We start from the raw sequence: 16169 nt of genomic DNA on the forward strand, positions 1-16169 counted from the left end.
AAAGTCTTCGGGGACCAACACGAATTGATTGTTTTGAATGATTTTTGTACCATATAATAAAGTAACAACTACAAAAGGTAACAAAATAAATTTATAATGAAAAACAAATGTTCGATTTTTTTCTGAAATTTTTATGCCCTCGAGCCTCCTTAAATATAATATATTTTGCAATCAATGTATCATGGACTCTGATCTTATGTTTTTATACTCTTGTCTCTTTTTCATATTTCCCATTACATCCTTAATTTATAATACTACATGTATTCAGGAACAATTATAGTATATCGAGATAAAAAACCCTTTCTAGTACGTTAAATTTAAATGTGATTTGAGGAAAAAATATTATACATTTGTACACCGACCGGAGCAAATTAAAACGGAAATAAAATGGATTCGTATAGACTGTATACTTTAAAAATGAAAAAAAAATAATTATTGTGATGATTTTCCCATCAAAATCAGATGAGAAGCGCATCCTTGATATAATTATTTTTTTACCGGAAATAACCGAAAATAACGACCCCAAAAATAAGAATGAAAAAAAAGTTTTTAAAGTCTCTATCGTCTAACCTCGGTTGTCTCCGCTACTCTCGATGGAGGTACGTAATTGGCCGAGTTGTGCCGAACGATTTTGATCCTGGTTAGCGAGAATTCAACGAGATCACAACACCATTGCCGCCATATTTGAACGCCATATTTGAACAACTAATTACCAAATGATAGCCAGGTAGGTTCATCACATCCATTTATACTTATTTATAGAGTTTTAATTAAACGCTCATATAAACAGTTTTCTAGTAGTTTAAAAATCGCATTCAGACCAACAGAAATTATCTTACCAGGGCGATTATTTTACAACATGTACAATACTCGTCAAGCCAGGGCCGAAAAGGTTTAACAAATTCAGGGTAAGCTGTCGCAGTGACAGTGCAGGACACTTCATGAACTGTTCTCATACAGTAACAGACTAGAAAGGTAGAAAGTTTATTCTTATAAAACCCTGCAAGTGCAAAGGTTTATACAGAGAGGTTGAAAAAAATATATTATTTATGGTTGTCAAGATAACAATATAGGACGTATTTACACTTGTATGCAAATTTATCCGCCATTACGTACAATCACACAGGTTCCTGTAAACTTTGACATCATAATTTAAAATATTTGACGTCAAAATTTAAAAGTGATTGTTGCATGAAGGCCAGTCCACAATTAATTCCTCTATCACTTCTTTATAACCTTCAAAAGTTTTGCATTATTAAAAAAATGGCACCATGCACTTTTCATCTTTTGTCAAATTTTTTGTGTGTGTTATGTTATGTATTGTCCTAGTCTAAATATATATCCTACCGTAGTCTAAAATCGTTCATCTTGTCAGTTCGTTAGGTATTTGTGTTTGAACATAACACACGGAGAAACTCCTCATTGATGTCCTACGGTACTCCCGGCGTAGAAAAACAGTGCAAAATACGTTTTTTCTGCACTTTTGATTAAAAAAGTTTTCATTGTTGTTTTCAATTATTGTCGAAAAATGTCAATTTTCTAATGTCCGTTTCAATCCCGACTTCCAAATGTTTAAAAACATTCTAGAACTTCACAAAATCCTGTTTCCAGCCTCCATTGCCTTGCGTACATTCCATCCAGCGTCATCATTCTTGTAGCAGGCAATACAGGTCAAGCAAATCGTATTTTTAGGAATTTAAAAATGACATGCTCCTTATGTCATTTGCTATTTTCCCGTGAAAAAAGCCCAACCAAAATGAAAGGAAAACTATATGAAAAAACGATGTCCATGTCATAATTTTGTACAGGCAAATAGAGTTGGTTAATAAAAAACAATTTACATTTATTTTTCATAGAATTTTATTTTTATTCATTATAAAAAGATCAATATTCTGACCATCATGACTAGGTAAATATTCATACAAAATTCCCGTGATGTCAAAAGGGATGGCAAAAAAAGACTTTTCCTGTTGAATAAGTCCCAGAACTATTGCAAACTGTTTTGAAGCAATATCTCACAAAGAAATAATGTAATTGCCGTAGATGGAAAAATCCCCTAATTGACAGTAGATCAATTTTTTATTGGATATAAGAGTTGACATCACATGATTTTGACGCCATTGAAATTTAAATGTAAACTAACAAGGTCAGAAGGTTCAGTATGGGACAGTATCGTACATTTAGTTACTGACAAACAATAACGAGTTATTAAGCTTGACAATGCATGGTTATAAAAAATGAAAGCTAAGTCTACAGAAAAAATAAGAAAAAATAGCCTTAGTATAACGACTTACCCTTACACCTGGATATCATAAATTCAGAAAGATTGAAGCAATCACTTTTACAAATTTAGCCAATACAGATCCATACCCCTATTGACAAGTCAAGAGATGTTCCGAAAACTGTATATATCACCTTTTTGCACTTGGCCTAATCACTCATTCCATATCAAAATCAGTTAGAATACAACATCCAAAAATTTATTTGACCTCTCTTCTTTTATTTCAACCCAAAAAGATTTAAGGAATGAGTTAGGAAAGGAAAGAAAAAAAATTAAGGAAAAATACACTCTAATTAAAAGAAACTATATTCGTGGACAACGAAAAAGCAGGGTCATTAATTGTGGTCTTGGGCCTATTAGGGGCCTAAAAGTTGACCAATTTTAATAAAACTTGACATGATTCAAGCTTTAATAGTATATTATAAAACAGGTTACAAAGTTTAAAAGCCATATGATACCAAAAAAAAAAAAATGTGGCATTTTTTATATCTGAACTTTGGGTGCTGAATTGTAGCATTGAATGAGAACAATTAAAACTATCAAATTTGAGCTTCTAAAAACCAAAAGATACCAAAACTAACACTCTTTAATGTCTCCATGTATAAGTTAACATCTATTTAAAGCAACAGAAAGCATACTTTATGTATCAGACTTATGAAAAATGGCCAGAAGTTAATTTTATATGAGCCTGTGCCAAAAAATAGAGGTTTTCAATTAGGTTGAACCCTTATATCAAATGTAATAGTTTTCACTTATCATGATTTTCTGAAGTTGTTAAGTTATCAAAAAAACTTTAAAAGGTTATAAATGTACTTTTAATGGAAATATAAGTTTCAAATAGCATAACACATGTGGATAAAATGGTCTTTAGCAATGTTATGCTTAAAAAAACAGGTTGCCAGTTTAATAACTGATCAAATATCTATCTTATCTGCCTCCAAACAGTTGAAAATGATACACAAGATGATTTTAGGACGTTGAAATACCACTAATAAACCTCTTTGTCTTCTTTATAAGGTCTCTTTGGGTCAATTTAACCTCTCATTTCCTCAAAATTTCAACTGTTCAGGCCAATAAATAAAAATATTGGGGCAACTTTTACTCATTTATGGTAGAAATGTTATAAGAAATGAGTTATTAAAGCATTTTAGCAGAATGAACAATCCATATAAAAGTATACTGTCTCCAAGGAGGTTTTAATAAGTGCTTACGTTAAAAATAAATTTAACACCACGTTCGGACCAGGGTAAGACACTAACATTAGTGGCCATGTAGTCATGGTAGTCCACAGGACTACCAAGAAAATGTTTTGGGTAGTCCTGGTAGTCCATCACTATCACCGTTGAGGGCCGCAACACGGCCCAAACTTGCATGGGGGGTTTGGGGACATGCCCCCCCCAAGAATTTTTTTCAAAATAAGATGCAATTTCCTGCCATCTGAGCAATTTGCTCTTTGATTTCCATTTATTGTCTAAAAGAAATGCACTACAAGTCATGCAAGGTAATTGTGTTCTCGGAACATGTTACTTTTATGACCGTAAATTTGGTGATGCTAATATTAAGGCAAAAGGTTGGGTCAAAAAAATATCCCAATATACATGATATAGTGGTTTGAGAGTACAATGTATTTTTTCTTTATTTTCAGCTTTTTAATGAATTTCTGCCATGAAGCGTGTTAAAGTTACTACATTTGAACAGTTAGAGTCTACTGATCATGTTGAAGGTATGATTATATTTCTTATATATATACCCTCCTTTTAGTCTTGAAGTAGGTACTTTATAAGAATAACTCATTAACTGTCTATTCAGCTATACTTATGTAGAAACTACCGAACATTATGTCTTTATACATAGTATGAACTAGAAATTTTCTACACACTTTTCTTTTAAAGCTACAAATTAATTAGGCTCGTTTAATTTTCATAAAATTTTTACGAAGTATTTGCTTTGAACCTTGACAAAAAATTAAAAAAAATAACCATTTTTTATAAAACAAATTACATGGGTTATGTCGCAGTTGACAAACACTTTTGATTATTGAGAAGCTTGATATTCCCTTCACAACACAACATAAACGTTTAGCTGATTTCACAGAGTTAATTCCCTGTAGTGTTAGGTACCACCTTGAAAGTGGGAATATACTTCATTTTCTTTCATGGGTTTGTCAGTTGGACAATTTTTTTCTTTGTAACAAATATCTATGTTTAGCCTTATTTTATTAGAAAAAAAAATTCTATAACATACATGTATATGTGAAAGACTTATTTGTTAAAACAAGAAGTTAAAAGACCACACCAAATAAATAAACGGTTCTTTGGACTCCTACTAAGAATAAAAGGAGTGAACAATGGTGAAGAGGAATTATTTTATTTATCTTGCATGACATAATTATTGTTATTTTGTAGATAGTGATACAGAATTTGAAAATGACTTCATTGATGTTAGAAATGCAAAGCGCAAAACAGGTAAGAATAAATAAATATTATATATACAGTGTTCCAGCTAGCATGAAATGGAGGGGCGCCGCGCCCCGCCCCCGAAATTTTGCGCCCCTCTGCCTTTTTTAAGCGCCCCTGCGCCCCTCTGTGCCCTTTTGAAAAAAAAGTTTAAAAAACGATCTTTTTTCCTCATATTGTCGCCATTTTTATCGAGTTCTTTATACACACACTTCATTAAGACAACAGATTAAAATTGTTGACACTTGTTACCTGATTATAATCCTATTTGATTAGAGTCAATTACTTAATCAGGTGAAATTTACGACCCTGTCTAATCCCTTTACCCTGAAGCACCAAACATCGAAGTTAAATGAATTGATTATTTTAACACCTGACGATGCAAAATAGAATTTATAAAATAAATGTGAACGGTGTTTATTTCTATTGCATTTGTTGTTTATAAAATAACGTTCATTTAAAAAGAATCATTCCAATAGGTCAACAGCAAAATGCATGAAACATGATGTAACTTGTTCTCGGATTAATTTGCACTTCTCGTAAGTGCAAATTGGGACCACATTTTTTTTTAAGGTAGAATTATCAAACTTGGCAATAACATACCTGTACCCATAGGTAAAGCAATTAAAAAAAAAAATTGATATGTCTCGCCCCGTTCGGCAGTACGAGTGAAATTAGTGTCAATATCCCATAGGATTTTTTTTTTTTCCCTTAGGATTTTTCAAAATCCTACAGGATATTTATAAATCCTATAGGATAAAGTCATAATCCCATAGGATATTTTTAATATCCTATAGGATTTTAATATCCTATGGGATTTATAATCCCTTAGGAATATAAATATATCCTATAGGATAATTTTTCTCCCTTAGGAGGAAAAAAATCCCTTAGGAAAAAAAAAAGCAAATCCTACAGGATATTTTTTTTCCTATAGGATATTCTGACTATAAAAGAATCCTGTAGGATAAAAAAAAATCCTACAGGATTAATTAAATCCTAAGGGAGAAAAAAAAGTCCTAAGGGAGAAAAAAAAGTCCTAAGGGAGAAAAAAAATCCTAAAGGAGAAAAAAATATATATTGGAGAATAAAAATCCTAAGGGAAAATAAAAAATCCTAAGGGAGAAAGAAAAATCCTAAGGGAGTAAAAAAATCCCATGGGAGTAAAAAAAATCCTAATAGAAGATCGAAAGGGAGAAAAAAGACTTAAGTCAGTTATGTTCTATAACTAACTAAAAGTATTTAGCTCGAAAACAAACTGAACAACACCATGGCTAAAAAATAAAAAGAACAAACAAACAAACAAAAGCACACAAGTCACAAGATAAAAAACTAAAGATGAAGCAACATAATCCCCACCAAAATCCAGGGTGATCTCCGATGCATATAAAATAATGAAAGAACAATGCATATTAATTTAGAATGTCAAAGTTTCACCAAATACAATATTCAACTTGTTGAGCCAACTCTTAACTATGAGTATGCACATGTTGTTGAGGCTAAGCATTACAAATCAAATGGGCAAATTGACACTATGGGTTGTACAGATCTTGATTGTACATTTTGGTTATATCATCCCTTTCAGTCAGCAAACCAATTATTATGTCATTTTGTTAATCATGTTCTGGAATATATCTATTGGACTAACTTGACAGACAGACACACAAATAAACAAAGATTGGATAAATCTCATTCATAAAGTGCAGGTTTTATAACTTTAAGAAACAACATAGCTGTTTGGTGACATACAAAAACACATAAGAAAGTAAAGTTTAATCATTTTAATAAATAAATAAATAAATAAATTATTTCTCTTTAAAAACAGATCAAAACATTTGTTGTCGCTATGAACAATAACACATAATTCCTAATACAGTCTTTTGTCAAACTTCTTAAAATTGCATCAAGAACCATCCAGATAGCTGAATGATATAACAAAAACTCACATAAAAAGTTAAACTTAGAAATAAATAAATAAATTATTACTCCTAACACTTGTTTGTCACTATAAACAATAGCACATCATTTCAGAATAAGTTCTTATACACTTTTTCACATTTTCTTCAACAATGCAGTGTCCTTGATCACTTCTCTAAACCCATCTAACACATATTTGATGCGATAGCCTGTAAAATAATAAAAGAGCATATTTACATTTAAACAGATATCAACTTGTTCCAGGCTGTATGGTGACCTATAATTGTTAATGTTTGTGTCATTTTGGCCTTTTGTTGATAGTTGTCTCATTGGCAATCATACCACATCTTGTTTATATTAATATTATTAGCTGTATGCTTGTTCATCTTTTAGAAGTATTCATGTTTGAGTTTAAAGGACATATCTATATGAAAATCAAGGTTTCAAGGTGTAATTGAAAATGCTTTTGAAAAAGAATGTTATATGATAAGAGGAGTTATGATTTCATCCTTTTGTACTCTTCTTGGCAAATGGGGTATGTAAAAATCAAGGACTCCTCTGTCCTGCCCAGAACTGCTTCGCTTTCTGTTTTTCAGGTTATTTGTTAATACAATGTTTATTGTGAAAGTGCTTAGCACTTTTTTTTTATCAAATGTAAACTTCTGTGATACATATACTAAAAAGACACTACTTCAGTTACACAAAAAAAAAATTAAAAAAATTGAAATTAATTACAATTTACATATTATTATTAATATTATTGTGAGAAGAAATGGTGACAAGTTCAAGCAGTTACGGTGTTTCATTTTAGTAAACTTCAATTTTATTCAATATGCCTGAAGTATTTGCAAATGGACATTAACATTTGTAATATAAAAATATCAATCCATAAAAGGATTTTGACAATATCCCAAATTATTAACAAAAATATGATCTACTGACAGCATGCATTTCGTTATTTGTATTGCTACCACATTTTATTTGTAAATTTATATCAATGAAAAATAATAACTTACCCTCTTTTAAAACTGCAGTTATAACAGCATCATACCATTTCTTATCAATGGTATAATAGGCAGACACCTTTTCCCCTTTGGAATAAACCTAAAAACAATAAAATTATTTTAAACATTTTCACAAACAAAAACTGTTAAAAAGAAAAGTTATGCAGTAACATTGAAGGTAAAATGCATATTAATAGTAAAGAATTTCTCATATTTGTGGAAGACATTGCAGAAGTTTTGTAGTGTCTCAATAGTGTATAAATTACACACAGCAGAACCCATACAAATGTGTATTTTAAACTGAGATCAGAGTTAGACAACTCTCTGCTAATCTGTCTAGATATGTAAGCAAGTGTAAATGCTGGACATTGTTAGATCAAAAATAGTTTTAGAAAAACAAAATTAATACTAAATTGACAAACAAAAAAATTTGCTGATTTTATGTTTAAGATTACAATAAATAGAAAGAAAAAAGAATCTCTGGTTGAAAAAATCAATACAAGCTATAAATTCTAGGTAATTTGGTCTCTGGTAGAATGTTGTCTCATGGGCATCCATACCACATATTCTGTTTTCATAAATCATGAGAAATTAATTAAAAATTATATTACCTGAATTTCTTCTGTCTGCTCATCTTCTTGTGTTTTTTCAGCTCGCTATTAAAATAAAATAAATACAAATGTAAAAATATGTCATAACATTTTCATATTAAGAGTCCAGTGATATTATTAAATAAGTTAAAGAGAAAGTCAATATGATTACTTGTTATTGTCATCTGACTATCTTGTACAAAATATGAGATGATTTTGCAAACTGATATAACCATATTTCCATATGTATGAGTATAAACAAACTAAATTGAATCACAGACTTATCTTTTTGTATCAGTAAATCTTTTTTAAATTTGTCAACAATCCACATTTGTTGAATTATGACTTTTCTTATACTAAAAAAGTTACTTATATTTAATAGATGCTTAATGGTTGATTTCTATTTAAATGTATGCATATAGGTTAATATTGGTAATCCTAAATGAAGTACTTTCTAATGGACGAAAATAATCAATGAACTCTTAAATAAATATTGCAATTTTCAACTTGCATGAAATTATTAAAATTATGATCCAATTAGCTTAAATAACTAAAACCATGCATGACGCATATGTGAAGTTTTTATTGAAGATGAAGCGCATGTTTTATTAAGATGTCCTCTTTATGACGATTTAAGAAACCATTTATATCATGTTGCTAAAATTTTAAATGATAATTTTAATACTTTGGATGATAATCAAAAGTTCGTGTTTTTATTCTCAGATGTAAATATGATTCGTGTGTGTGCCAAAACCTGCCAATTAATTTTAAAAAGACGTAGAAATTTTATATATTGTACATAGAATTTTATTTCGTATTATGTATTATTATTATCTAAGCATTTTAATAGTCTCTTATAATTCTGTATAGAATGGCTCTCATTTTATATAGTGTTATTTTACAATGTATAAAGATTGATTGTACTTGTTGAGAGATGAGACTTAAATAAAACATTGAATTGAATTGAATTGCATTCATACCTCACGCAGTCTGTCAAGGATGTTTAGAAGCTCTCCTTCTTTGTTTCTTTTTCTGCTACTGGTTGCCTAAAATAAATTGTTCCATTTAACAATCAGTCATGTTAAGGATGTTAATTGACTTAATGTTGTCAAAAGTTTATAACTTCTGTCTAAAAGTGGATCCAGATTCAAATTGCCAGGTTGATCAAAATATTTTTCTTGCAATTAAAAGGTGCAAAATAATTATATATTGCATAAATAAACCAAATTCAGATATGTTTGACTAAAAATCTTACATTTATTGTACGGAATAAACTGCTTAAAAAACAATTATACAAATTTGAAGGTCTCGATTTAGGATATAAAACCGTATTTTCCTTGACTTTGAGGTGAAATTTACACAATGTCTTTTCTTTCAGTTGATTAGGTGGCTAAAACTGAAAACCAAATTAAAAAAAAAAGCTTAATTGTTAAGTGATACAAGAAAAAAATTAAGGCACCATAGCGAACACATTTAAATGTTTCATTTACTTTTATCTACTGGCATCTCAACCAGATAATATACCTTAGAAGTGGATGGTGTTTCTGGAATAGTTCGAACTTGTGAACCTGTTGGTGTATCAGGAATGACATCCAACTCCAACTCTTCATTCTAAAAGACAAAAAACATTCTCATTAAAGGTCATGCAACAAAACTTCTTATCAGAAAAGTATTATATTGTCAGATCAGCTGTTAGTACAAACGAATGGATGAGGGTAATGATGTGAAATTTAAATTTCATTTATATTTATTTGTGAAATGTATAAAGTAAAATGTTGATTGAAAATATTATTTTAGGAACATCAAACTAGTCAGGGCTTTAGGGGTCATTATAATGGTTCAGCATAACACTGGTGTTGAGTTGTTTTCTTAAATCAAGATTATTAAATTGTCTTTTACACTTGTCAATCAGCACCTTAAATATTCAAAATCTGCTTGTTCATAAAAATGTGTACTGTAACGTCGAGACTTTCAGTTAATTATGTTTGTTATAAATGCATACTAAGTTCTTACAATTATCATGATTTAACAAATTTTAACTTTGACAAATGTAAAGCTTACCTGAATTGTATCCTCCACATCTTGTTCTCTGAGTGAGAAGTCAGTGTCTTCAAATTCATACACATCCTACAAAGACATTTAACATGTTAAAAGAGTTTCAATATATATTATTTTGTGATGTTACTTCAGTGTATACATATGAGCAAAGAGCTATCTAGAAAAGCAACCTAAATTCATCAAGTGTCTATATCCATCAAATTGAAAACAGCTCAAACTGCTAAAGCCTATGAACCAGTTTCATATTGAGTTGGTACAAGTGTTTTTGAAAAGTAAGTGGTATTTATACATCTAAATTTGCAAACTGATGTATTTTATCTGGTAAAATAGTTAAATAACACACTTTGCTATGTTATCCTATAAATTAAAAAAAAAATACAATTTAAAGCTTGGCATATTACTTTGTTGATGACTGTCTGTAAGCCTCTACATGTTCGTTATTTTTTTTGTTTTGTTAGGTTTATGTCTAACAGAGAATTTATCTATAATAAAACACTACTGTGTTGTTTTTATTGAGCAAACATGAGTTTCTGTCCTTTATTTTGGTATGAACAGATGTGAAAGACAATAGACTGACAATCGCACACAAAGTAAAAAAAAAAGTACCTGATCTGGTATTTGATTTCTTTCAACCAACTCTTCCAACTCTTCAACTCTGGACTTGAGCCGGAGAATCTCATTCTACAAAAAAAACCAAATTTAATGTATCTGTTGCATTTAGTCATGTATTGATTCGGATATTTCAAATATTTGTTGCAATTATAAATTTGTCTCCATCTCAAATAAATGTTAACAGGTATAGTATTAATTTGGATATGTGGTAACAAAAAAAAAGAGTTTATTAGACTTTTTACTCTAAACAATTCTAATTCGTTTTTTGCCTTTTGACTCGAGGTGTTGTCCTGCCTTGACCAATTAAGGAATTTTACACTGGTTTAATACAATACAAAATTGGCTTTTGCCTTTTAATTCTGTGTTCTTGTCAATTCTTTATAAAATAACTATTGATTTAAAGTCTTTAACCTGATACATGATTAAATTTTACTAAATATTTCACATCTCTTTATATATATCATACCTGTAAACGCCTCACTGTTGGTCCATTTGATGTGGTGTTTTGACTCTGAGACTGAACCTGAAAGATGAAAAAAAAATCAATATTGACTGAAAAGAAATTTAAGCTATTTATAAATTAACCAACATCTTTACCACAGTCAACCATTTTCAAATGGACATTGAACCTTGTCTGTTATGGAGAGATTGTATAGAATTAAAGACATTTTTATAATTCAAAAAATTCACTCAATTCTTTAATTTAAAAATTGCTTCATCTTTTGCAAACTTGAATAGGTTATAACAACCTTTCAGTGTTTTATTTGCACTGAATCAATTGTTTGTTAAATGATAAAAACTTTTCATACAACAAGACGTTAGTCAAATTCACAATTTTGAAAAAAAAACATTAATCTGATCAGGGAAAAACATCTGATTGATTTTTTGTCATTAAATTTGATTTTTAGATATAAAACAATTTGCACTTTGCTTCACAAAAAGGGTAACTTGATGTTTATAACTTAAAAAAAATGGTAAAAGAAAATATGCAACATTTTTTATCATTGTTATTATAACAGGGGCAATTTATGATCTTTGATATTTAAGTTATAAATCAAAATAAATACATCCTATTTAACAAAAAAAAGAATGCTGTTGTTTTTAAATCAGTTTTTCTTCTTCATTTTACTTATAAGTTACCTTTATATTTTTGGTCTGTTGACGAAACTCTGGCAGATTGACTAGTCCGCTATTCAGTTGACTTAGATGTCTGTGAACTACTACTTCAGATTTGACGCTGACAAGATGTCTGAAAAGTCCTGGTTTGATGGTAGTCTCTTTTCTATTGGATTGGTGCAGCAAACCAGCTTCATGGGAGTTGATTATATCTATAACCAGGTCAAAACAGCACTCTGGGAGGGTTGACAGGTAAATCTGTTCCTTGAAAGAACCACCAAACGTACCTTCCTAGAATTAAAATGGGTTTCATGTCAACAATAAATCATTACATTTAAAGGATCTACCGAGTTCTGTAAGACATTCTATTTTTATTCAAAACAGTAAATAAGTCATGTTCTTATACACAACATTGCTGTTTATTCTACATGCTGCTGAAAAAGTTATCATTAACATGCGAACAATCAGTTCAATTTATTTCCTATTTCAATAAAACCACTATCCTACATTTCATTATATTGATTATTAAAAAGCATGTATTTGGACACATGGCATTCTGGTATGTTGTGAGCATGGTTGCTGATTTTATATAATAAAGTTTTTTAGTTGACCATGCTGTATAGGCTTTGCTCATTATTGAAGGCCTACAGTGGCTCATACTAAGATGTTAATATCTGTGTTGTTCGGTTTCTTGTGATGATTTGTGTCATTGGCAATCATCATCATCATACCACATCCTTTCAAGGTTTAAACATCATGTTCATTTCATACAATTGAAATTGCAATGTCGAATTTTTTTTAACAAATCCAGATATCCAAATGGAAATTTTTATTGGTGTTGTATTTCAAACTTACATGCTTTGCTGGGTTGAAGCCTAAAAGAGGCATCACCTTCTTTCTCCACAGTCTGTTAGAGGTGTTTAAAAAAGTTTGTCTTGTTGCTGCACCTGATTCTGGATGAGCCTCTCTCATGATCTAAAATATAAATTCAGAAATTTGTACTACATTACTACACAAAGGCATTTAATACCTTCATATTCATGGCAAAAAACTCATTGTTTAATTGTGAACTATCACATCCAGGCTGGTATTATCATTTTTTTTACTCTGTAATTAAAAATGCTTGTCATGGACCTAGTTTCAATAAATAAAGAAAAAAACTTTATTTTGCAATGTTCTCTTAAGTTATGTCAATCCTTATTGGAAATTGAACTAATAATTTACATTAGCTATATCAAAATGCAAATTTAATATAAAAATCCTATAACAAACACAACTTTGCAATTACTTTTGTAGGATAAACTTATTAAAGATCTATTAAAGTTTGTTAATATCCTTTTCATTGACAAGTATTTTCAACTTCTACCTGATAAGAAAATCACAACTATCACACACAATTTGAAACCATCGTAGAGAAATGGGGGAGCAGACTATCAGTCAGGAATCTGATGTACAGTAGTTATCGTTTGTTCATGTAATATATACGAGTTTCTCGTTTCTCGTTTTGTTTATATAGATTAGACCGTTGGTTTTCCCGTTTGAATGGTTTTTCACTAGTAATTTTGGGGCCCTTTATAGTTTGTTGTTCGGTGTGAGCCAAGGCTCCGTGTTGAAGGCTGTACTTTAACCTATAATGGTTTACTTTTTAAATTGTTACTTGGATGGAGAGTTGTCTCATTGGCACTCACACCACATCTTCCTATATCTATGTACCAGGGCACACTTTACAAGGGCAATTACAATAACAGTTTTACTACTGTACAGAATGACTTTTAAAGTTCAATTTTAATCAATATTTTATTGACTTAATAGACCATTGTATTAGATTTTAAAAAAAAATCAATTTGGGCATAAATAACATTTAATATTTAATTAACATCATGTGCATCACTATCATGGGTGGTCAATAAAATAAGTAATTTAGTACTCACCCTAAGTTCTTCATGCAGACTCTTATGGACAAACTTTGTCTTTGTCTTTTGTGTAGGCTTACTATTGACTGCTGGTATGTCATCTAAAATTTTCAAAAATAATCAAATTCCAAATTTAAAATCAACAGGAAGGCTCAAACTCTACACATTTAAAATCCTGACATGAATAAAGACAAAAAAACATATAAGAAGCTATAAAACCATAAGAGATCATAATTATTTCATTTCTTAAAATAAATATATTTTAGATTTGCACAAGATGATATTTTTTAAATATTTACATAACAAATGCTTTCAGCAATTGCTCTGTGATCAATATTTTTCTTAAATTGTACAACACTTTTGGGAAAGTTGGTTCTCCTTGGTTTAAATGAGTCCTATGGTCTGATGAGTCAACATTGTTAATTTTTTTTCAACTAATTCTATAGTTAATAACTTTTTATGTCATTTCCACGCATTAGGGACGGATTCTGACATTATGTATGTGCCAGTCCCTAGTCAGGAGCATGTTATACATGTTATACATTGATTGCTGTTTCTGGTTGAAGATCGTGTTTGTTTTATTCCTAAATCTTTTCTTTAATTTTTTTACATTTTCTGGTTCCCAACTGATAAGTTTATGCTAAGGGATATCGGGATTACTCATCTTTGAGGGTGGTACAGTGACCTATAGTTGCTTACTTTACAACATTGGATCTCTTGGGTCTGATGAGGAAGATTGTCTCATTAATTCATATCAACTTATTTTTATATTTTAAATATAGCCTAATTAATTCACTTTGTTTAAAGAAATTAGAACAGTATCTCACCAGGACAAGACCAACTTTTTAAAAATCAAAATGCTGAATAATGCAAAAATTTGTTTCTTTTTATATATTTGTCACAAAGGTCAATGAAATGTGTATAATCCATTGTATAAGAGGACAATCTTATTCATTTAATCAATAAACTAAGTACCTTCTAATCTTGCAAACTGTAGGTGTAAACTGTCAAGTGTATCGTGAAGGTCTGTTAGAAAGTTGGATCTTGACTTCCTGTTTTCCAAACTTGAAAAGGTTTTATCTACAGCTTTGTATCTGTGCAAGGGGAGGCTTGCCAATATCTCTTCTTCTGCCTGAAGATAAAAATAAATAATCAAAAGATGTTCTCAACTTGTTTAAATAAGCATGTGACCATGCCCTCAATTTAAACTGCCCAAATTAACCTATTTGAATATCTGGGGAGGATGTTACTCATATCAATATAACCCAGTATGCAAGTAGAGGACTCAGACAAAATTGAAATAAAGTCATGTATAATATTGGTTGCATTTTAAAACTTTCAAAAAACCTTAATACTATCATGATTATGATCAAAACTTGCTCTTAAAGAAGACTCAAGGTTACAAAAAATCAAGCAAAACACTTTTTTATTTCTTAACTAACTTCATTTGTTACACTATTAGTTGTTACTTTATGATAAGGTAGAAAAATCATCCCATTTTTTTGCATCAAACTTGACATTCTTTTTTTAACTCATTGGTAACTATATTTCTTCTTATCATTTTTAAATAAGCTGTACTAAAATTTAACTTTTGTATAATTTAAACCATTTATGTAATTTAAGGTGTTTTTTGTATTTTTCATGTTTTTTATTTTAACTTTTTTCTCCTATTAGTTTAATAGAAAACAAGTACAGTAACAAAAATAAATTTGCATGCTTCTCTCAAAGGCAGATTTTCCATGTTCAAAGGAACGTAAAATTGGGTAAAAAATCTAATTTGGCATTAAACTTAGAAAGATCATACCATAGGGAACATGTGTTTTAAGTTTTAATTTGAATGAACTTCAACCATTGTCAACTTCATCAAAAATTACCTTGACCAAAACTTTAACCTGAAACCGCAACTTTCATTTTTCTATGTGAAGCGGACTGTGAAATTGGGGTCAAAAGTCTACCTAGGCTTAAAATTAGAAAGATCATATCATAAACAAGAAGTGTACAAAGTGTCAACTTGACTGGACTTCAGCTTCTTCAAAAACTACCTTGACCAAAAACTTTAAGCTGAAACCAGACAAAGACTGACAGACTATCAGACTGACAAAAGAACGGATGCACAAACCAGAAAACATTATGTCCCTCTACATGCTCTACTATTGTAGGAGGGGCATAATAAAAATAGCAAAACCCTATATTTAAAAAGAAAGATTAATATAAGCAATGCCCAC

General features: G+C 30.1%; 1 protein-coding gene and 1 long non-coding RNA gene across 2 annotated transcripts; one reads left to right on the forward strand and one right to left on the reverse strand.

The window, feature by feature from the left end:
- The first annotated feature begins 372 nt into the window (after window positions 1-372).
- Window positions 373-4753, forward strand: LOC139505638 (uncharacterized). Its single transcript, XR_011659802.1, has 3 exons — window positions 373-727; window positions 3927-4004; window positions 4687-4753. It is a non-coding gene; the product is annotated as an uncharacterized lncRNA (long non-coding RNA).
- A 1747-nt stretch (window positions 4754-6500) lies between these two features.
- On the reverse strand, window positions 6501-15076 carry LOC139505636 (uncharacterized; the record flags this gene model as incomplete). Its single annotated transcript, XM_071295125.1, is given in 12 exon segments — window positions 6501-6860; window positions 7668-7755; window positions 8267-8311; window positions 9226-9291; window positions 9770-9856; window positions 10307-10372; window positions 10910-10984; window positions 11382-11438; window positions 12056-12322; window positions 12887-13006; window positions 13963-14045; window positions 14920-15076. Coding segments are annotated over 10 exon segments (942 nt in total). The 3' UTR covers window positions 6501-6786.
- Window positions 15077-16169: the final 1093 nt, after the last annotated feature.

This window comes from Mytilus edulis, unplaced genomic scaffold (genome assembly GCF_963676685.1).
Source record: "Mytilus edulis unplaced genomic scaffold, xbMytEdul2.2 SCAFFOLD_752, whole genome shotgun sequence".
In the NCBI taxonomy this organism is placed as follows: Eukaryota; Metazoa; Mollusca; class Bivalvia; order Mytilida; family Mytilidae; genus Mytilus; species Mytilus edulis.